Source organism: Poecilia formosa, unplaced genomic scaffold (assembly GCF_000485575.1).
Source record: "Poecilia formosa unplaced genomic scaffold, Poecilia_formosa-5.1.2 Scaffold16, whole genome shotgun sequence".
NCBI lineage: Eukaryota > Metazoa > Chordata > Actinopteri > Cyprinodontiformes > Poeciliidae > Poecilia > Poecilia formosa.
Genome location: NW_006799955.1, coordinates 70,519 through 94,439, shown reverse-complemented (window position 1 = coordinate 94,439; position 23,921 = coordinate 70,519). Strand labels below are relative to the sequence as shown.

The following is a 23,921-nucleotide window of genomic DNA, read 5'->3' as shown; positions in this document are numbered from 1 at the left end:
GTTTAGCTTGCTTAAATTTTCAAGTTACAGGTGTAAGTTGAAAATACACTTTGTTGAGCAAGTTATTAGGCTACTTGTATAGGCCTAGACTTGTAGGGGTTCTAAGTAGAGAAAAAAGTGAATGCCTGATGCCTTAAACACATTCAACAATAAATATTGCAGTGCTTGCAATATTGATATTACTGATATCGGTAAAATATTTGTAATATATTACAAATACAGTGTTGTTCCCTTGAAAGCCTCTGGTTCCGGTGACATTACTTGGTAACAGTTTTCCTGCAGTGAAGTGTTAATTGTTAGCATGTGAATGCAACAGGCTGAAAACATGGCACCAAAACCAGCCCAATAAAGAGGAGCTGTAAGATATTTGTGAAACAAAGTCAGAAATGCGTAAAAGTGATACTTTTACACAGTTTTTAAAGACTTTTGTGGGCGATTAGCACGGTTAGCATTGCTAACTGTAAGCACAGCCGCTCTGTGTACTTAACAGATGGCAAATATTTGACCCTATGTCTTCCTTCAAGCTCTTGACATTTCCAGTTCTTGCACATTTTATGACAAACTTAGAAGAATAATACAGCAAATTTCTGAAAGCCACCTTGTTTACTCCCTAAAGCTAATTTCTTGTCTGATACAACTTTAAAAGCTCTTAATGTTTCCTCAAAACACACAGCAAAATCTGTATATGAAATTGTAAATCTGAGATTACCATGTACAGTTTAATTTTATCTTTTTGGCTACAAGCTTAACCCTGAAAATCGGCCAAAAAATGATCTGCAGCAACACAAAACCAGGGACTCTGGATCAATGACTGTTACCATGGCATCAGCACAATATCAGCTCGGTGATTGACCATCTCTTTTGGATACAACTGGACTATCTGATTGGATCCATGCCATCTGGAGTGCATTGGATAAAATAGATGTCACTAAAAAAATAAAGTTGACTCTGATGGAGTCATAGAAAAGTAAAAATCAGTAATTACTGCTTTGCTGTGTGTAGCTTCTAATCAAAATTCGATTCAAGACGTCTAGACAGGTTCTTATTTCTTTAGGGTTCGGATGAATCATCCTGATAAAATTTTAGACATTAAAAACCAAAAGAGATTTTTCAACAGGTTGTGTTCCCAAATTTTCCATTGCTTTCCTGATTTAGTTTTTGCAGTCACCAGCGGGGTGCAAATTGTGATGCTGTGTGAAGACGCACAGTGGTTTTTCTACTATTGACAGTTAGCTGCTGCTTCTTCACAACGTCGCTGATGGCTGCTCGTTTTGTGTATTCTTGCAGAAAACCGCGGGGAGAGGTGGAAATAATGCGTCTGATATCGCCCCTAAACAAATAATGGGCTGAGGCGGCTCTTGAGATGGAGGCCGAGCAGACGGAGGGCGGGTGGGAGAGAAATAGAACTGGAAAGAGAGACCAATACTCTATTTTGACTGAACTGCAAAATGGGATTTGCATAAATAGGGCTGAAACATCAGCAGGGCCTTTTTTTGCAGCCAACAGCGAGGCTAAGATGAGGGAAAAGAGATGATTTGTGTGTTTGTACGTGTGGGAGATTTTTTTTTTCCCCTTCCTCATTTTAAAATGAAAAACAAGCTGGCAGCGAGGTCAGAGTTTCCTCCTTCTTTTAATCCTTTGCCTTACCTTTGGAGAAAACTGCCGGAAACGACGCTGATGAAGAGCTCTTATTTCCTCCCTCTCATAAGGAGATTTGCTGACGTAGCTGGGAGGGGTCTACCCTTTAACCAGAGTACGGTGACTGTTACACAAGCATAAAATAAATAAACCCCAAATCCAATCAGACCATTTTCTGCCTTCCTTTTCATCTGGCGCTCCGTATTTAAAGGAAAAAAGCTCATATTTGGAGCCTCATTATCTTGTTTTCCCATTACCTATAATGAACTTGAGCGCCGCATCTTCCTCATGATAGACGGTTCAGTTTCTTTTACTGCAGAAAAAGTGAGATTCATCTCTCCGATTACTTGAATGAAGCTTTGTTGTCTTTGTGCGTGCAGAGTACACACCTGGTGCGTTTGTGGATCAGTGTATTCCTCGTGACAGTCATGTCAGCAAGCTCTCCAATTAGTGTCTCGTTAGTGGGGAATTAGAGGCAACAGATGATTGACACTTCATACTGTTTGTGCCTCTGTGCGGGCACATCCTCGCTTCAGACACATTTGTGTAAAATTCATGTTTAGGCTTTGATGGAACTGCTGGAGGGCATACATGCCAGTTAGGGTTGAATGAGCTGGAGGCTGGACCTTGATTTGCTATAAATTATGATTCAAAGAAACAAAATATGCTTTTCTGTGGATTCGGAACTGGCACAACTTGCTTCAAGACCTTACTTGGAGATTTTTACCGACTGGAGAAACTGAGGACGGATCTGAAAGTGGGAGAGTTTAAGTACTGGTTAAGGCCTCCTTCCTCAAAGCAGGCATGAAGAAATTGCCTCTTTCCTCCGCCCCTAAAAACAACTTGACTCCAGCTGAAGTCTGTGTGTATCTCATATTAGGCAAATTATGAAATCTCAACTTGGATTCTCTTTTTGTTTTTGTTTTTTTGGAGTTGCAACACATCTAAAACATCAAGGTGGACCAATGTCATTTTAAATGAATTTCATCGACTACATGTTGATATATCGCCGTGGAACTGTGGACCAGATGTTTATCGTGGGTGTTTGAGGTTGTTTTATACCGGTGTTACAATGTCCGACTTGTACATCCGAGTCATGCAAATTCCTTCATCTGTACCAACCCACTAAGGTCTAATAGATTTAGTTTTCACTGTTCATGGACAAAATCTTGAGGTGTAGTCATGAAAAGAAAGATGTCTGGTTTGCTTGTTTGCAGATGATGTGGTTCTGTTAGCATCTCAGCTGTTCGGAGTCGGGCGTGAAGCGGTTGGGATTAAGAGTCGGTCACATTGCCTGTCCTGTTGACTTGATGCAGTGGAAAAGCTTTTCTGAGGCATCATAATGGACTAAGACTATTGGACTACAATATTAGGTCTCAAAAAGATTGAGCTGATCAGTTTTGTTAGTTTTAAGTGGTAGCTTTTGCTGTTAGTGTTGCCTAGATTGGTGAGTATTTTATAGTTTATTTAAATCTGATGTAAAGAAACTATACGCCTCCAGTGGAAGCCGTTATTGTGAATGGGAGTCTCAGAACTTAAGGGAACTTATCCTTTAATCTTCTTTGTAATTCACTGTTCATTACTCTCTGGAGTTTAGAAAAGCACTTTGCATGTATAGTTAGGCCTGTCACGATAACAAATTTTGCTGAACGATTGTCTAAAAAATTGCCATAAACGATGATAATGTTTCAAGACCAGTTGACACTGATTTAATGGAAATCACTAATAATGCATGTGATTTCCTGCCATAGATAGATGCACTTTATTTTCAAAAGAACACGTAACACTGGAACTGATTAACTAAATTGACAAAGCAACCAAAAACGAAAGTAAAATGGATTCTCAGTCTCCATTAACAAAAAATGTACTTGAATAAAAACTAAACAAGATAAAGCCTAAGTGGAAATAAATACTGGCATTCAACCAAAAGAGTGCAGATTATGAAGTCTGTATACTATATTGCCCTTCAGTAATCACTAGATTTAAATGAAGAAGATGGGCACATCCGACTACCTGATGCAATAGTTCACACTGCACGATTTTTTGCCCCTGTTTTCCCCTTACGATAATCTTAGAACGTTGGGCGATCCGAGATTGTCCCTGGTGATTTTGTAACCGATCATCCTGTAGTGTGATTTAGATCGTCGTGGTCGCTCCGATCCAAATCAGGGGTTTTCCCCAACTGGGAGCTTAACACTGAATGTGACAGGTAGCCAATCAGAAAGCGCGGATTCTCCTCCGTGCTTTCTGAGGGGAAATTAGGACAACAACTGACACGGCGCAACCCGAAGTCCAGCGGACATTTTAGATGATATGTGGAAATATTAATATTCAACATTTCGAGAGAGAATATAGAAATGACAAGGGGAGGAGTTGGAGCCAAATTGCTAACGCAGTTGATAAACCCGGTAACTTTTCAGCTGTTCTTCGTTAACGTGACATAAATAGGTTATAATGATTTTCATTCAGTCAGGACTTCACGCTGACTCTAGCCACATGCATCACAGGTAGATTCTAGTAAAGCATTGATTAATGCCTGGTTTTAAAATTAGTTAACTGGACTTGTAGACGCCACACGGCACGACGAACCCGATTGAACCGTTATACCTAGGATTTCTGTTGGCTAATGTGTGGTCTTTCAGGTTTTGAAAATGGGCTGACAGTCGGCAGACAACTCGTGTAGTGTGCGCTGGACATTACACTAAGGAAATAGGAAGGGAGGATCAGGGGAGAGACCGGAGTTGAGCCTTTTTTCATTCAGTGTCATCAACAGAAAGCAAAAAGGCAGGAAGAGACGATAAAGCTGATAATTAAAATGAGGTCGATAGGTTTAATATATTATCGTTTATCGCGACAGGCTTGTGTGTAGTGAATATGCTTTTTGTATTTATATGTCCCAAATGCAATAATTATTTCCGTCAGCTGTCTGCTTTCTTCCAGTTCCTTGAAGTCCTAGATTCCCATGTGTATCTTGGGAGATAATAGGGCTGCACTGTATTAGAAAAAACATAAGGTTGCAATATTATTGCTGAATATTTCAGTGATTATTAACCCACATTTTCATCGCTTTTTTATTTTCCATCTTTTTGCAGCATCTTGATGAATATCTGTATCAGGTTTGGGCAGCAAGAGCCCATCCAGCTGCCTAAATGTCTTATCTGCATGCAGATTATAAAAACAGGGCAACTCCTACTTCTCTGCGTTGTACGGGGCCCGATGATTGCAATCTGGCATAGCGAAGCACTAAATGAAGTCCAGTTACACTAAAGCTGAGTAATTTTGGATTGTGGATTTTATTTGATGATCAAGTCTTTATGGTCTCTCTAAAATTTTACGTTTTCTGTTTTATTTATCTTTGGGCCGGCTTGTGTCTAATCACTTTTATCTCTGCCTTCTGCCTTCATTAGCTTAGCCTGTCGAACTTCCATGATGCCGAGTTCGCTTCGGCTCGAGACGAAGCTGATCTTAACGCCATTTTGGTGACACGTTTTTATAAATGGCAATGAATGAGTTCAACACCTGTCTGGAGAGACTCCTCTCTGGTGTCCCACAGTTTGATTTGGTTTCGCTGAAGCCGGCTTCTGTTTGTGTGTAGCAACGATCTGCGGCGCTGACGGTTGTAAATCACTCCTCCTGTAGACCAGCTGAGAGGAGCGTGTTGCTGTCCAAGCAGGAGCCGCTGTGTTTGTCTGCCCCCCCATCCCCCTCCGTCTCAAACACTCCACACAGTCTGACTCTCTCCAGGGGAACTCTGGAGCCAGTTACAATGTTGAGTGTTTTTGGAAGAGCTCCTAAATATTTGCAGGATGACAATGTAATCCGACTGCCTGGGCTGCCTTCGTTTTTAGCAGGATTGTGCTCCTCGTTGTTCAGACACTGGCTAGTTTGGAGTGGATTGCAAACCTGGGCATTTGATTCCTCGTGATGCTTTAAATTCAATCCCTGTTGTCTCAAAATGTAGCACCACGGTATCATAATCATATTACAGATGGTTCATCTTAGAGACGGTTCTATGTTTTTCATGAGGAACAATGTAGTTGAGTAGTTAAAGTAAGTAGTAGTAGTAAGTAGTTAAACTTGAGGAGTTGTTCAACAGCCAGAAAAAAGACATTTAGTGTTTCTGTCCAGCATAGTATATGCTATAAAATATAATGCCTGAAATATTAGCAAAAGATCCATCTTCACAAAGTAATGGTAAAAATATTACACATGATGATTTCATCAATAAAAAAAAAAAATTATTTGCTCACAGTTTTGAACCTGAATAAGAGAGATACTTTTGGGATTAAAAGTTCTGCAAAATTTAAGCAATTACATAAATTGTGAATTTTGCTCAGAAAATTAAAGCTGCAATAAACCTCTATAATTTTCTTCACTCTACTCTCTCATCTGTCTTGAGCTCTTTGGAAACTGTCCTCCGTCTCAAATATGGGCATCTACTTCAGTGGGACTACATCTGTAGGGCTTAAAATGACTGACTTGGAAAATATGAGTTCATGAAGCTTAGAAGACAGTCGCATTGTGCACACTGATGTTGCAGTCATGATATACAGTCTTGTTCAGTAAATTAGAATATGCGTTCCAATAAGGCTCGTCTGTAAATAACCTTTAGAATGGCATTAAACATGCTTTTCATTAAGCTAACATTTCCATAACAATGTTTATTAATTGGTCTGATGTAATGTTCTAATCTTAAATGTTGTGTTTTCATTAGCTGTAAGTGGAAAATCGTCATAATTAATAGAAATGTATATTAAACATCAGTCTGTGTATAATTAAACTATATAATGTGTTTCACTTGCTGAATTGAATTACTGAAATAAATTAACATTTCAATAACGTTCTACCACAATCCTGGCCACCCTCTTATTACAAAGAAATAATATTCATCCTTGCTTATACTATACTCACGAAGTACAGTACTATAAACGTCTGAATGCTTGTTCGTTTACTGTTCTGTCACAGTTCTTCGTCTCAAACTTAGATCTGTTGCTGGGTTTATAGCTTCAAAAAAAACCTCCACATTCAAAAGGGAAACGTCTTTCTTTCACAAACTGAAAACGTGCTGTTGCGCACCAAAATTCTCTGGGGATAAAAACCTCATTTTTATTGAACATTAGTGATTTCTCCATAGTGCGAGTAAGAATTTAATTTGCTGAGCTGTTCTTCAGAGAGAAACCTTCCATGGTTTTTGTTTACGTAATGTGATAATGACCAGAGTTGAATTAGGGTCATCTTGCTTAAACAAAAAATATACACCGAACCCTCAGTTTAGCTGAGTCCAGTTTTCTCAGCTAGCCTCTGTTTTTTTATTTTTTTTCACCAACGGGGACAGAAATGTTTTGCACTGGTCCCATTCACACCAAGCCACTGTTTAGTGAAACCGTAACATTTTTGTGGATTCAAGGGACATTTTCCCAATCAGCCTCTGGAAAATACTATCAGTTTCCAGACAGCAGTCTCATATAAACATGGCGTTGGGAGCATTCAAACTCCAGCGTTGCATTCTGGAATGCAGTTCATCGGTATTGCAAATGCCGCGCAACATGGCAATTCATGCAGCTGGAATTTTGTTGAACTACGAGCACAGTTGAAACATGGCATTTATCAAACTCCCAATGACAAACGCACCCTCTCACGGGGAGCGTTTAAAAAGGATCGAAGACATTCATCAATAAATTAACATTCATTGGATTGTTAGTTGAATCAGTCGAATCGTGACTGTGTCACCGGTTTTGAACTTTGATCAACGCTTCACTAACAAAAACAAATTTACTTTAGTTGAGTTTCAGCTGTTGGTTGTTTAAAATGATCACATTGTAAAACGATATGGGTGAAAAATAATGTTGACACTAAACTGATGTAGTCAATACCAGATCAAGCCTAAGGAAATGAACAACTTATACATTTTTTTTTTTTTTTACAATTTTTTTCTTCCTGTTGATGACTGAATATGTTTTTTAAGGGCCCTCGTGAGTTTATTCTGGTATCCATGAACTTGAGGCGACTCGAATCATGAAGTAAAACTTTTCCAAATTTCAGAGTTGCAGTAATGCTAAAGTGATTGTAAATGGAATACGTGTTTAAGTTTTAAAACTGTAGCCCCTTGTTAACTCGCTCTTTCTCTTCTCTCCGCAGTGTGCCCAAGGGCCGTTGAAAGCCCCCTTGGGGGAGTTTCATAAATACACAAAGAACAAGAAAAGCCTTCTGGACTATTGTTTTTGTTTTTACACACTTTCCATTTCACACACACACACATACACACACACACATACATCCACATACACACGCCCACTCACAGACAAGGACGTAGGGAGAATGTTGGAGGTGCAGGAGGAAAGGCCAGCGGCGGCAGGTACAGCAGCGACACATTTCACCAAGAAGGAGCGAGCAAAGAAAGACAGAGAGGAGGCCAAGGACGGCCGGGGGAACCTGTCCAACATCACCAATCCCGTCTCCGGCTCCAGGAACGTGCGTGCAAAAGCGCCGCTCACACACACAGGCAGCCCTCACCAGCTCATCACTCCACCCTGTTCTGTAGTCCTGGGAGCCCCATCAATGCACTCCAATAGGCTGAAGAACTCCCCGTCCACCAACACGCAGAGGTAGGCGGACTTGCGCACCCACCCACACTGGCTTTTGCTTGCTTGCAAAAGTATTGACACCCGTTGAAATATTTCACAAACTATGTTATTATAACACATTCAGTGCGTTTTATTTGGATTTTATGTGGTCGGAGAACACATATCAGTAAAAATAAAATATGACGTGGAAAGAAAAATATAAATTTGCTCTTCAATGTTTTTCCAGAATTAAAACTTGCATTTCTTTCATCCCCATGTACTCTGCTCCACCTAAATAACATTCAGATAAATCAGTTGTTTTTGGCTAGTAGATGGGATCCACCAACTTATTCTTGGTATAAACCCAGTTGCAAAGGCCTCACAGAACATTGTTTATCATGAAGACCAAGGAACACCACAGACGGGTCAGGGAGAAAGTTTAGGAGAGTTTTAAAGCAGAGGTAAGTTCTAAAATGATACTGCAGACTTTGATCACTGCCGAAAATGCTAGCAGAAAACTAAAGGAATATGGCACAAGGTAAACTAAATGTACCAAGATGTGGCAGTCTTGGTACATCTTGTTCTCCAGGCAGAGCAAGGAGAACATTCAGCAGAGAAGCAGCCAAGAGGCCCATGGTAACTTTGGAAGAGCTGCAGATTGTCCTTAAAAAGTACTATTATATTAAGTCAGTTCAAAGTTTGTAGCAAACACATGCATGATGTTGCTCAGATGGGACTCAAGTCTTAACTTTTACTTCCAAAATGTTTTGAAGACTGAAGCATCATGCTGAGAAACTGCTTTTTGTAAGCAGGGCTAGAGAAGCTGTTCAGAGTTGATGTGAACATGGATGGAGCTTAATGCAGCTCGTTAGAAGACTTGAGGCCGTGGTGGAGGTTTTAGCTTCCAAGTTTTCAGTCTATCCTGAAAGCACGTCATTTGCGCATGCGCTAAAATAAATGCTTCTGGGAGTGTGTGTTTTTTTTCTTATTCTTTTTGTATATCATAAATTGTACAAATAGCATATGATTTGAAAATAACAAAAATACAGATAAAATACAAATTTTAGGCCAAAGAAATACCCATGTGACTGGGTTCAGAACCAAATTCAACAGAGAATCTGTAACAAGACTTGACCATGTGAAAAGCATGCATAATTTCTAAAATTTAATTTCAAAAGTCCACTGCTTCATGTTAATCTATTACACAAAGAGCTAATAAAAGTTCAAGCTAGTGGTTATGTGGCAAAATGCTGTTAATAAAATGGATGTTGATGGAATAAAATATTTTGCATCAGTTTCTTCTATGTGTTAAATATGCATATGTACCTTGGATGTTGCTTAATGAAGCATCTCTTCAAATTTACACATAAACCCTTCTATTTCCCCCTCAAACACCTGACCTTGTACAAGACTGGTTCAGAGAATCGGGTGTGACTTGGGGAACTCCATCAGTGGTGAACTCTCAGCAGAAAATACAATAGTGCTGTCTTTGTGGAGTGCAGCAGATCCAGGAAATGATACTCGCACCACTCTGCGAAAAATTACTTTTTTGTTTACAGCTTCTGGAGAAAAAGCTGATGTAACTTCCTGTTTTGTGTTGACATCAACGCTGCTCATAATCAGGTAGATCTCCAGTATTGAGAAGCGGAGGAGCAAGGTAGAGGCGAGTGTACAGAGTGCACTCGCTAGTAGTAAATGTTCCAGATGATAACCTGCTGTGTTGCACATGCTGCAACTTGTTCGTTTTTTTTCCAGTCTTGCTTCTTATTGTCACAGATTCAGTTTGTGTGGAATCACCTAAAACTTGACACTTTGTGGCTCAAATGATCAATTTTGTATCTGTATAGTATTTGTTCAAGCTGCGGTTTCGATGTCCCGCATCCTGCTGATGCAAAATGGGTATCTTTGCTTAACTTACCTCTTCAGTTGTGATGGCAGACTGTTCTGGGGTCAGCGAGTCCGCTGGGCTTGGAAGTTCTCCCCGCTGACTCATGGTTCTGGAGTCCCTGGAAACGGCTGTCTGGACTGCCAAGACTCTGGCTTTGTTTTTCTTTCTGCTTGTTGCGCGACCATGTGTACGTTCATACAGTCACACCGGGCTGCGGCTTCAGTCTTTGGACTTGTTGGTTTCTGCTTCACACTGCTTGTTGGGAGTCTGCTATTTGTGTGCAAGAAAAAGAAGAGACGAAAAGATTAGGGTGTGGTGGGGACGTTTCGTGCCAGTTGGATGTTACAACTCCACCGCACTCCATAAGAGAAGCCGTTTGTGGATGGTCTATGTGTCTCCAGTGTGCCCTGGATCAAAGGACCATGCAAAACTATTTACGCCCCTTTGTGTTGTCACATTTGGTCACGTTCTACTCACAACCTCAGTATATTTACAGAATCTTATGTGATAAAGATTAGTGAATAATTGCTAGGTAGGAGAAGAATGATTTTCAAAGTACAAATCTGAAAAGTTTGGCATGCATTTGCAATTATCCCTCCTGAGTCATTGCTTTGTAGAACCACCCAATTCTCCATGTACAGCTGCAAGTCTTTAAGGTCTGTGTCTCTACCGACTCTGCACATGTAGACCCTGACAGTTTTTCCCCATTTCTCTTTGAAAAATACATTATTCTATTTAAGTCAGTCGCATTAAGCAATTTATCAATTAATCACATGATGAACTGGTCAGTTTGATAATTTGCATTTCGATGGTTAATATTTTTTCAAGTGTAATTTTGTTTACAGACTTCATAATCCACTGTATTTATGGTTTTGGTCGTGTATGATTTTATTAATTGTTTTAGTTTACTGTGTTTTGTTCTAGATATTTAAATTGTCATCCAGTTCCAGTGTGGAGCATTCTTTACAAAATTAAAGTTTATTAGTCTTTGAGAGGAGGAACTTGCATTATTATGCCGTTACCAATATATTACTTGAAAATGGTCTCAAAACAACAATATTCTCATTTATCACAATATTCTATGGGACGATTTCTCGTCCAGTAAAATTTGATATGGTGACAGGCCTATACGTGTTGTTTTTTTGCTCTCAGTTTTTGGGACTTTGACTGGTCCGTTTTAATTATGGTATAGTGGGTCAAACTGTGTGTTTTGGGTTGTCCTGTTGGAAGTTGACTTCCTATTCAGCCGCAAGTCATTTGCAGTGTTTTTTTTTTTTCTTTTTTTTTTTTCTCCTGGATCTCTCTGTATTAAACTCTGCTGAAAAAAAGCTTCCCCACAACATAATGCTGCCACCACCATATTTCACAGAGGGGTAATATGTCCACAGTTGGGATCTTCTCTTGCTTTTTTCATCAACTAGGTGACATCTGAACTCCAATTGGTTGACTGGATTTTATTTTGGGGCATTAGGTTGAAGTTGGGTTATTTATCCTCATAAAACTCTTATTTCCCTTCCACTTCACAGTTAGGTGTTTCTTTGTGTCATTTCATTCAACTATTATTTAACCATTTGTACTAAGAACAAATTCTTATTTATTATGATAACCTGTGTTTTATCGCTCTTATTTTAAGTAAAATAAATTGAAGCATGTGGTAAATGAAAATTTAATCGTGCTGTAACTTTGTGCAGCCTTTTTCCAAGTGTAGTAAGACTTATCATTGATAAACATTTAAATAGTCAAAATTAATAAAAAAAAATTTGTCGTCTCTGTAAATGGGGAGAAAAACGTCTCATGTTTTAAACAAAAGGAGAAAATGCTTAAAGTAGGTATCTGTATTCATTAAATCTGTCCTCTGTGTTTCAGCCCTAAACCTAAGACGGAGGCCATGGTACGATCCCCTCCTGTCATGTCCCCCTCCACTGCTGCCCAGATGGACTCTAAAATGCCCAATCAGAGTAAACCGGGGAGCGCGGGCAGCCAATCACAACCCTCCTCCTGCGATCCCAAAACCATGGGTGCCAAAGCGGCTCAAAATGTGTCTGGGGGAATGGGACTAAAAAACGGCCAGGGCCTGACGTCCGGCCCCAGCTCCAAGGTGAAGGCCAAGAGGGAAAGGAGCACCTCAGTGGAGTCATTTGAGCAGCCAGACAGTGGCACGCCCACCAATGAGGACAAAGGTAACAACTAAAATGTTTCAGCTAAGATAAATGCGATGTCAGCGTTTTGATGCAACTAGGTATTTTATTTTTGCAGTTTCCCAGATGTTTCAGTGCAATCTCACTCCTTTACCTTATAGTCCCTGATAATTTTGGACACTTTTGAACCAAGCTGATGAATGGACTGCGTGTGTGTGTCTACAGATAACAGCAGGGCGAAGAGGATTTGCGTTGCAGAGAGGAGGCAGCCGTACAGTGGAACCGACTGGTGCTCTGGAGGAGAAAGTGATGAAGACGACAGAGGTTTTTTCAGTAAGTCCGGCAACATCCTGGAACATGTGGCTTTCCTTCTGCTGATTACCTAAACAGTTGGATTTCTTAATAAGTTTCTACTGTCTCATAAAGTCTCTCTCCGCTATAATTTTTAGATTGTAACTCGAGCGACGTGAATCCCCAGGACACACATTCTACCTCCAACGCCGGACTCAGTCGCTCCTCCACGCCTTCCCACAATACACTGGGAGGCCAAGGCTCCACAACAGAACCTGCCAGTGGTCAAAAATCAGGCTCAAAACTTGTCTATGTCTTCACCACAGAGATGGCAAACACGTAAGGAAGCAGATAGCTTTTTTTTTTTTCTTTTTCAGTAAAATCTATACTTTTATATACTTACATAGTTGATGTTTTAAAGCTATTGGCAAGATTGATCTGTGAAATTAACCAAGCTCACTTTAGGTAGTGTAACACCTACAGAACATGTTTTGGCCAAATCTCTCTGTTTGTTGAGCAATTTTTTGTTGTAAATTATTACTTTCACTAGATAAAATACCAAAAACAGCCATTCTCACATGTAATCATATAGTTATTTTGAGTACTTCCAATTTCTTTTTTACCTGTTTTTTCCCCCTTTCTTATTTGCATATTTTCATCAAAACTGAATTTTTGCATTGAAACAAGAATGGAATGATAAAATGATGATTTGAAATGAATAAGAGCTAAAACATGGTACCGGTAACGCATTTTTGTCATTTCCCAGAAAGTAGCAGTGAAAAGTAATTTTCAGTTCTGATTGAATGAGTCAGTATTGTGTTTCAGAAGACGATTAAATAAAAGTTTGCTAAAACACATTACAAGTTTGAATAAATAGATATTTTTGCCCGTTTGAGGAGTTTTCCCAGAGGTAAATGCCCACACGTGACACAGATTAGTGTCTCGGATGCTAAAGGTCATCGAGAGCGTAGAATCACAAGAAATATTGGACAGATTGGGGAGAGGAAAGTGTCTATTTATAATAACTGATGATATTAAAAATGTTCACAATTTTATTGTTCTAGCATGATCTTTTATTATTGTGCTGCCCTGGTCTCCATTGTGCCTTTTGAGGCAATCAGAATCCAAACTCTGGCTTAAATAACATGAGGTTGAAACTTGGATGCTTCAAATCAGAACATGTCAAGTGACTTGTCCACTTTAGTGTGCATTTAAAAAGTGTATCTCATTATACCCGTTATGTAGGTCAATGTTTCATTATCTAGCTGCTGCATTTTTGTCAGTGTACATTTATTTTGTCCGCCAACTTTATCTTTCATCCTGTCCATGGTCAGAATTGGTTGTTGGTTTGTTTGCAGAAGTTTATTTCAAAGAGCAGAACAAAATGTGTGTCTATTCTCCATTAAAACTTTCATCTATTTTTTAATTTTTTACTCGTCTGTGCCTTTTTCAGTGGACAAAACTTAGGTTCACACCTTAGAATTGTGGACAAATGACATGTGTAGTAACATCTGCATCACCGCTGTGCTATATCTGATGACTGATATCCGACTGTCTTCTGGTCCTCAGGGCAGCTGATGCAGTTCTAACTGGCCACACAGAAAACATCATTGCCTTCCACATGAAAAACTTCAAGGATAAAGCTCACCTGCTCTTGGTAAGGAGTACAAGCTTCAGAGAGTGTTGCACACTTCAGCTTGTGGTTTAATAACACCTTTGTGTCACTTCTCCTCTGTCAAAGAACAACGCATCTGGTGTCCTGCGAAATGACTCAAACCCTCCTCAGCAACCTCCGTCCCACGCCCAAGATCAAAGCCACCAGCCAGGATCGAAGCCGTCCTTATCTGGAATGTCTGAGCAAGCGCCACCCCAGCCTTCCGGTCAAGGGAGTCAACCCTCTGTTCTTTCGCAGGAGGGATCGTCCTCTGCTGGCACAGAATCCAAAAACATCCCTGGCAGCAGCCCTGGGAACCCTTCAGCCCCTGTTGACCAGGCTCCCGTTGCCCAGCCAGAGGCTGGCCTCAACCCGCCAACGTCTGTTGAAGGAGGACCGGGTGGAGGCACGAGTGGATCAGGTTTGACGCCACAGCAGCAGCAGCAGCAACAGCAGCTGGCCCAGGAGCTACTCAACATGGAGGCCAACACGGAAGGCTTGTCCCAGGAACAGCTGGAGCACCGGCAGCGTTCCCTGCAGACCCTACGGGACATCCAGCGCATGCTTTTCCCTGACGACCGCGACGCCCCGCCTCCTGGGCCGCCACAAGCCCATGTTGGACCTCACGACGGAGGCCCGGATGGTCCACCTCGGCGACCAGAGCAGGGACCTCTACAGGCCATGATGGCACAGTCTCAGAGCCTTGGACCGCCGGGTGGACCTGGAGGACCTCGTCCACAGGGACCCCCCTTTGGGCCTCCACATGGTCCAAGGGAGATGCCTTTATTTCCCACTGATGACATGGTCCCTCCGGGTGGCCCTGGAGGGCCAGGTGGGTGTGGGGAAGGGGATCAGATGACACCAGAGCAGGTGGCATGGCTGAAGTTACAGCAGGAATTTTATGAGGAGAAGAGGAAAAAGCAAGAAATGCAACACCGACCACTTCCTCCAGACATGATGCATCCTGGCCCGCGGGGCATGATGCGAGGCCCCCCGCCCCCTTACCAGATGGGTCCAGGAGAAATGTGGGGGGGGCCAGGCGGTCCACCAGAGCATTACCCGGAGCGAATGGGTATGGGCCCCGGTCCTCGGGGTATGGGCCCTCATATGCAGAGGATGCCTGGCTTCTCTGGCATGATGAATCCCGAGATGGAGGGCCTGCCAAGGCCAGGAATGGGCTGGCCGGACGACATGCCTCCAAGGATGGCAGAAGCCCGAGGCTTCCCCGGGGGGCCTGGAGGAATGTTTCATGGTCCGGGGGCCCGTGGTGAGCGTTTTCCCAACCCCCAGTCAGTCCAGGAGGCAATGTTCCACCAAGGAATGAGTGGGGAGAAAGGTCTCCCCCCTGGAATGATGATGGATGTTCAACGGATGATGGGACACCAAAGAGGTGGAATGGAACCCGGTAACGGTATGGGTATGTTTCCCAGAATGCCTGTTGATGGCCCTATGAGTCCGTCATCGAGGCTCCAAGCGATGGGGGGCAGAGAAATGGGGCCTGAGTTTGGCATTGGGCCAGGTCCTGGCCCAGGACCTCATATGCATCCATCCAAACTACGAGATGGACCCATGAACATGAGTCCTGACGAAATGATGAGAATGAGAACAGGTGGAGGACCGCCAATGGAGAACATGGGGCCACAAGGCAGGCCGATGCAGGTCCCTCCCTTTCCTGAGCAGACACCAGCAGACTTTCCCATGGGACCAGGGCGGCCCTTCCCTGGGGGCCCTGGAACATTGAGGGGTCCCCACGCAGACCCAGCTTTTGGTCCAGAGCACAGATCAACGCCATCAGGAGGAAATGGCCGCATTAACCACCTTTCCTCCGCTGGTGGTCCAGCTCAGGGACAGAGGGGTCGGAAACCAGCCGATCTAAATGTCCAAGCAGGAGGGGGGAACTCCCCTAGTGTCAACCCTCTCAAGTCTCCTCCACTGAGGCAAGTTCAGTCCCCCATGATGGGCTCCCCCTCCGGGAACCTCAAATCTCCTCAAACACCATCCCAGCTCGCCGGCATGCTCAGCGGTCCGGCGGGCCCCAGCGCACCTCCAGCTCCTCCGACATCTGCACCAATGAAATCCCCCCACTCCATGATGGGATCAGCAGGCGCCTCTCCTGTTCACATGAGGTCCCCATCTCTTCCAAACCCCTCTCCAGGGTGGGCCTCCTCACCAAAACCACCCATGCAGAGTCCTGGAGTGCCCCCCCAAGGTGGCAAGCCTCCACTAAGCATCACTTCACCAAACATGATGGGGGGCATGGAGCCGGGTATGTGTGTCTTTCCTTTATCCGAGATCAGACACACACAACCTTAAAGTTCTTTTTTTTTTTTTTCTTATTTTCATGTAAATTTGTTCTTAGAGTATTTTAAGTCATTTTCTGATATTTTTTGTCACAATTATCATGCATTAATGGCTTAATACAAAAATATGTTTAAAAATTCAAAATAAAAGCTGCAAGGTGGTACATCACTTATTCAGAACTTGACCGGGGTGGGGTTGGTTATGGTCCAGTGGCTCCCCCTGCTGGCCACTAACTTGAGGAGCTGTATATCATGCAGAGCCAATCAAAATTTTGAATTAGAAACAGATGTGATAAAACTTATTTGTTGCATAGTGCAAAAAAAATAATTATAACATAAAGCTGGCTTCTGGTACTTTGAGCCATTTCTTTATGTCATCTTTGTTCATTTTGTCTTCTTTTAGGGGGTAACGGGCCTCCCTCGGCTCCTCCCTCATCGGGGGCTCCATCTGGCTCCATGTCCCTCCCAGGCAATGTCCCGTCTGGCAGTCCGTACACCATACCACCGGAACCAACACTCTCCCAGAACCCGCTGTCCATCATGATGTCGCGCATGTCCAAGTTTGCGATGCCCAGTTCAACCCCGCTTTACCACGATGCCATAAAAACTGTAGCCAGCTCGGACGACGACTCGCCCCCAGCTCGTTCTCCCAACCTGCCTTCAGTGAACAACGGTGAGCCATCTTCTTCATGTTTAATATGAGGTTTCAGTTTGTTACATGGCAACCATGAACTTCAGTGCATTTTGTTAGGCATTTTTTTTGTGATAAACCAGGGATCTACAAGCTGTGACTTGCAAGTTTGACCAAACATACTAAGACTCTTTTTGTGCAGCGATCTAGAGCTCAGGAGGTAAAATCTCTTATAAAAAAAACTTTAAATTATAGTTCTCACACATCTGGTCTTTATGAAAGACTAGAAAGAAGAAAACCAGACAACTTTTAGAAATCCTGTTAAAGTTAGCCAAAGTCCACCCAGGAATCAAAGCTAACAGGAGGTGCTCTGGTAAGATGGTATCAAAATTTAACTCTTTTGGTCTACATGCAAACAGATTGGCCCAGTTACAGTCAAGACCACTGAAGTTCCAATTTGATTGCGCTTGAACTGTTGGACAGAAAGCTGACACACCGAAAGACTAGCTATTGCAGCTAAAGACGGTTCTACACTGAGTTGACTCAGAGGGGATCAACAGAAATGCATTCCACATTTTACTCACCCCCTAAATATTTTGAAGTTTGTGGTTGTAATGCGACACGTGAAAAGGTTTATGAGCTATGAAAGTGCTGTTGATTAACTGGTTTCTTCTTGTGCTTTTACTGAAAACCAATTTTTCTTGGCCCACAGGTATGGCAATGAATCACCAAGGAAATCCTCGCATGATGGGTCCTGGAAACACTGGACCCATGCCTGCGCTCAGTCCTCTGGGCATGAATCCTTTGGGTTCCCAGCCTCTTTCTCATGGCATGCCCCCTCAGATGCCCTCTCCGAATGCCCCCAATATGGGCCCAGGCATGATGTCTCACGGCATGATGATGCAACCAAACCCACAAGACCCCGGTATGCCAAATCCTCAAATGATGCCTCAAGGACGCATGGGTTACCCTCACCGAAACCAGGGTTACCCCCTCACACAGTCCCCATCGCAACAAGGCCCCTTCTCCCCACACAATGGCCCAGGCCCCCAAGGCTTCCCTGGTCATTCAATGGGGTTCCAGGGCGAACCGGGACCTATGGGAGGTCGGATGGGGAACATGCCTCATGGGGGAGGAGGTGATGGGGGCATGTGCAAGCCAAACACCCCTGGTGGGCCGGAGTTCAACAACATGCAAGGAGGATTTGGAGATGCAGACCTTCATGAAGTGATGCGGCCGGGAGCATCTGGCATTCCCGAGTTTGATCTGTCCAGGATAATCCCGTCGGAGAAACCCAGTCAGACTCTGTCGTACTTCCCCAGAGGCGGAGGGGAAAACCCCGGGGGTAAACCGCCTCACCCGTCTGGGTTTCCAATGCAGGCCATGATGGCCGACGGTCCACCAAGGATGGGGATGCCCATGCAGGGGATGGGGGGTATGTCGGGTGGACCCGGTGGGGGAATGGGCCCCCAAGACATGCCAATGGGCAACCCAGGTCACAATTCAATGCGACCACCAGGATTCATGGGCCAAGGCATGATGGGCCCTCAGCACCGAATGATGTCTCCTGGGGGTCCGGGAGGGATGATGCAGGGGAGACAAATGGCCCACCCAGGCCCCGGTGGCTCACCTAACATGATGATGTCACTACAGGGCATGGGTGGCCCTCCACAACAGACGATGATGATGGGGGGCCAAATGAGGCCTCGTGACATGGACATGGGGTTCAGTCCGGGCCATGGAATGTTCTAATCCAACAAAAACCTTGTAACTAGAATGTTCTTGGACAAAAACATGAAGATAAAAAAGGATTACGGAGTGTAGCAAGTATTCAGAAACAGACGGACTCAAGTCAATGAGACGAAACACAAAATGAACGTCATGGAGCAAACCCGTTGCCTAGTGATGTCTTGTGGGGGGACAATTCGAGCTACGGAGACTAAGACGGGGCCTGGTTTGTTGTACTTTTTCTCACACAAACATTTAATTTTGACTCAAGAACTCACAGAATGTACGAGATTGTTGTGCATCAATTTCGCAGAACTGTTCGTGGGTTTTTTGTTTTTGTTTTTTTTGATTATCTGACTGTAAAGATGACTCTGACATCAAAGAGGAACCAACCTTAAAACTAAAAAGTCAGCGTGGAGATGCTACAGTATATGTCAACTTTTTTTCAAATTAAAAAACAAACAAAAAAAACAAATGTCACAAAAGTGATATGGAACCAGAGAAAGGAGGAGAATACTTTGTGCTTTGTGAAGACTTTAGTGGAAATCCATCTTGTCTCTCGCTCCATTGTTTTTTGACTGTTTCTGTACAGTATATACGTGAGGGTGTGTTTGTGTGCTTGACAGATTGTATGTTTGTGTGGTATGTGTGTGTCTGTATGTATAGGCATTCTATCAGTGACCTCTTAACGCCTCTTACCCAGCTTTCATTGGGGTGGAGGAACGCCCCCTTAAAAATACTGTACGGTTTACCATTGGTGGGCTATTCAAATTTTAGTCTATTTTAATTTCCTTTGTAACTCCAGTGTATAACAAACCAAACTATGACCTCATTAAGATAATAGTATTATTAAAAAAAGCACAAACATGGACCATCTGCAGAAAGCGTCTTCTTTTCTGTTTCTAACATGCACTCAGTGTGAGGATCTTTGCCGCACCATCAAACTATTTTTGCGCCTAAAACCTTCAGGACTTTGCCGGCGTGAATAACATTGCTACTACCCAGACGTGCTATGTGTCTTCTTCTTGTTCCTGTTGTGTTCCTGTTTTGTTTTTTGACTCGTTGACTCTGGGTAATAATCATTCCCACAGCAATAATCCATGAAGAGATGATGGTCCGCAGACTGGGACGGGAGCCGCTGAATGCAGGAAGCAGGATTGTCAGGTATTCTAGAGTTAGCGGTAGGTAGATCTGGTTAACGTTTTAGCGAGGCGAGACGCAAGGAAATGTAAACACGTACTGCTTGCCATCCAGTTGACTTCCTCTCTTTTATCTATTGTATAAGCTTGTCATGTGTTTCTCCATTGGCTTTGGTGCAGAAGAGCCTAACCAGGGCTGTTGGTGATGGACTACAAATAAAAGATATTGTTTTGGTATATACATGTTGTCCATGCAGTGTGTGTGCCCTTGTTTCAGTTCATGTGCTCTTGTCGTGTGGACTCCAGACGGTCTCTGTCCCTTCTTGCATGTTAAAACGAGCTCACCGGCATTCAGCGGGTACGAGCAGAGCAAGTTCAAGAAGCAGAGCGGCTTCTTGAACATATAATTTCAAGAAGCTGCAGCAGCATTGTTGAGGGGATGCATCACGGAGGAAGAAGAAAGCTTAGAAGAAGCCAAACCAGACCTGTGGAGTATGTTGATACACGGTTACACATTTGAACAGGTATTGCCAGTTTGGCCATTCACTGGGACACTTTGTACCTGCCAATGGGATGTTCCATACTTGCTTTGACAGCCAACAATTTACATTATTTTACAGTATAGTCTGCCATGATGAAGTGTGATCATTTGATGCAGGGGAGTCCGGGTTGAGTTCTCAAGAGCCACCATTCTGCAGCTTTTAGACGTCATTCAGCTCTGCAGAGGCCTGGTAACGAGCCACTCATTTGATCTTGTGGATTGGACTTGGGCACCTCTGGATTAATGTTACCTCATGTCTTTCATTTAAAGATTGTATTGGCCTTCAGAGGGGTTGGAGCCAAAATAAGTGGGAATGGAGTATAATGCATCCACAGAAAATTGAAGTCAAACTCGTACAATTTAATCATTTTGTACGACTATTTCTGTCATCAAGTCATGGAAAATATTTAAGCTCAAATGACATGCAAAAGGTTTAATTTACAAGGATAGAGATGGGTTTCTTTAAAGGGATGAAATGGCAAAGGGCAAATTATTTTTAAACCAAAAGAGCTCTTCACATTAACCTTTATTATGCAAAAAGAAAAGAAAATCAGGCTCAACACAGAATAAAATCTGTATTTTTATTTCGCTCATCCAGGCCTGATATTTACAGCTGAAGCAGCATGCCACAAGAAGTTTCACCTCGTGAATAAAAGGTGTTTCACAGCAACAGTCAAACATATCAAAATGATCTGTTCATCTAAGTTGACGTTCACTCAATATACTGTTACTGGAGCTGTAAAGCCATTTAGTAACATTTCACTTTTTGTTTTTCTACATTATACATTTCCCTGATGAATAAAAGCTGCAATCATGGGGAACAACAAAGCTTTGATGACGCACAAGGGTAACGTACAACAATGCTGTTGCCTCAAGATTTAGCTGTCCACTAAAAGGTGCAGGAGGAAAACGCCAGCAGTGACGTCGACAATTGTTGACCAACAGAGTCCATTGTTCCAATGTGAGAAATTTTCACAAGTGTAAGACGAGACAGCTTGGCGCATTTCTCCCATGATTATGTAGAAGTTACAAAGATTGCTCAATATCAGACTTTACAGGCTGCAGTGAGAATTTCAAGTGTCAAACTTCAGGACAATACAATCAGGAAAAAAAATTGGCGTAAGTTTGTGTCTTACCAAGAAAATATTTTTATGAAAAAATAAATTGTAGCTCTAATTTGAATGAACCACAAGATAATATCAGAGACCAAAAAAAAATATAACGGCATCTAAGTGAGCGTACTTCAAACTAGCTGTCAAGCATGATGGAGGAGGGATGATGATGTGGGCTAGTTCTGCAGCCACAGTAACTATTGAGTCGGCCATAAAATCTGCTAAAGTGTTCTAGGGTCAGAGGAAAGACAGGAAATACTGCAATGATTCCATAGGCAGAAAAGAAATGTACATAAAAGGCTTATTTGGTATAATAATGATGTGAAACTCAACCCCAAATACATTCAACTGGAACATCGTCTAATTAGTGAAATACCCCTTTGGTTAAAGTCCACAAACATTATACTGATGATGAAGCAGGTACAAATGATTCAATGCAACACATTTCTGCTACAGAGAGCACCTGGTGTAAACACTACACTGCAAAACGTATTCAAATAATCATTAAAACTAGATTTATTGTTGGAAGATCAAGTTTTTAACTTATGTGTGATACCGTGGTTATTGGCGCCTGAGTTGCACTCGAAGTTTAAAGTCGAGTGGTTTTGTGTTTCTTGAAAGGTCAGGGTTCAGCGAGTTCTGTGCTTATGCAACGAGAATTGTAGCGTTCAGAGCTTAGCGAGTATTGAGAGAGGACCTGTTTGAACTCCTGCAGGGGGCAGTAGACTCCACTGCAACCTGGTATGTGTTGATCCTGGGGAGCATGAAGCAAACTTGACTTAGATGAAAAAAAGACGTGAACATCGTTGGATTACTTAGAGGCACTTCTTGCGCTCCTTACCTGACCAATGTATGACACTTTCACAAAGGCATCGCCCGTCTGCCGGCTTTTGTGTAGCTCCAGAGTGATGGAGGCAGCATACGGAGGCCACTTCATGTCAAAGATCTCCAAAGCCATGAGGCACGGGATCAGGGTGGTGTCATGAGCCGAGTACAGGAATAACTTCCTGTTGAGAGAGTAATATTTTAAAAAGACACATATAATTTCTGTAAGACGCGAGTGTGGTCCATCATGAGGTGTCCGACCTGTTCGCCTCTGCCGAGTTGTCCTGTAATTTCTTCTCAATGTTTTCTAGCAGAACATGGAAGAGGGCTCCCACCGACAGCTGCAGCGCCTCTCTGTTTCAGACACAGCATTTAGGATTTAAAAATGGCTCAGTGAGCATGATGGGCACGCTTCATGTAAATCACTGTTTTAAACCTCTTGTTAGGCTCGAAGAGGCTGCACATCATGTCCACAGCTCGCTGTTCCACCTTATTCCTCCAGAAGTTCAGAACCAGCGGGCTGGGAAGCCCGTGCGCCTGACGATTTAAAGAAACAAGTCAGAGGAATTGTTGTGTTAATATACAGTAAAACAGTGCTTCAAAGTTCACATTAAGACTATTGTAACTTTAAGTCACCCACCAAACAAGCAAAAAAAAATAAAAAAATAACTGCCAACCTTTTGGACTATTCTGGGTAAAGAAAGTATGCAGTCAGTTTAAACAGATTTTAGCCAACTAGATTTGTTAAATGTACACTCACATCACTTTTTTTAAGATTCCCAAAACTACAATAAGCCATTTTGAGATCCTCTGAGGATTCTCAAAACACAGAGAATACAGAAAAAACCATTAATAAACACATTTAAGCTACAGCAAAAGGACTTTTAAAGCCTGCTGTGAAAAATCTGATGATTTTATGAGTTTCAAAGGTCTATAATTTAGGTAATTAAATCAGACTTCTTTCCAAATTCTTTTATGGTTGAAACCTCAAATAAATTTCCTTATGCATGCCCATGTGTAGATCCTGCACCCAAAAAATACATAAACTACACCACCCAAACATGTTCCTCATAACCACTAATGTTCACTAACATCTCCAAGCTGTTAAAGAAACAGGAAAAGTTGTAAAAGAAAACCTTACAATGCCTGCAGAAACGTTTAAATATGGCGACTGTAATGACTTATCAAAGTTTGCCCCTGAAAGCTGTGACTTTTTTTGACCATCTAAAAAAAAAAAAAAAAAAAAAAAAAAACATGTTCTGGTTTTAACTGATTAAATTCAGATACACAACAACGGAAACTGACCCCATGCTGCCTGATGATTTTACTGATTTTGTTAGTTCTTGGTTGTCACAACAACTGAACTTTAAGCTCAACAACATTCCCAATTATGGCTTACAAATAAATGATCGATCTGCAAGTGTCCAAAAAAAAAACCTGTTGGACTGCACCAACACATTCAGCAGTTAGTTC

General features: G+C 42.4%; 2 protein-coding genes across 3 annotated transcripts in view; one reads left to right on the top strand and one right to left on the bottom strand.

Annotated features, from left to right (window-relative positions):
* Window positions 1-20,209, top strand: part of bcl9 (BCL9 transcription coactivator) — a 38,947-nt gene extending 18,738 nt beyond the window's left edge. The window contains exons 2-9 of the mRNA XM_007546346.2: window positions 7,777-8,243; window positions 11,956-12,269; window positions 12,453-12,560; window positions 12,677-12,857; window positions 14,088-14,175; window positions 14,260-16,438; window positions 16,876-17,145; window positions 17,816-20,209. Of these exons, the coding sequence (XP_007546408.1) occupies window positions 7,777-8,243; window positions 11,956-12,269; window positions 12,453-12,560; window positions 12,677-12,857; window positions 14,088-14,175; window positions 14,260-16,438; window positions 16,876-17,145; window positions 17,816-18,855 (4,647 nt within the window). The 3' untranslated portion in view covers window positions 18,856-20,209. The remainder of the gene's footprint in view (window positions 1-7,776; window positions 8,244-11,955; window positions 12,270-12,452; window positions 12,561-12,676; window positions 12,858-14,087; window positions 14,176-14,259; window positions 16,439-16,875; window positions 17,146-17,815) is intronic.
* An 858-nt stretch (window positions 20,210-21,067) lies between these two features.
* Window positions 21,068-23,921, bottom strand: part of acp6 (acid phosphatase 6, lysophosphatidic) — an 11,936-nt gene continuing 9,082 nt past the window's right edge. For both annotated transcript variants that reach the window (XM_016668558.1, XM_007546345.2), the window contains 4 exons: window positions 22,885-22,985; window positions 22,710-22,802; window positions 22,465-22,630; window positions 21,068-22,377 (listed from right to left, as the gene is read on the bottom strand). In XM_016668558.1, coding sequence (XP_016524044.1) covers window positions 22,246-22,377; window positions 22,465-22,630; window positions 22,710-22,802; window positions 22,885-22,985 — 492 coding nt within the window. In that variant the 3' untranslated portion in view covers window positions 21,068-22,245. The remainder of the gene's footprint in view (window positions 22,378-22,464; window positions 22,631-22,709; window positions 22,803-22,884; window positions 22,986-23,921) is intronic.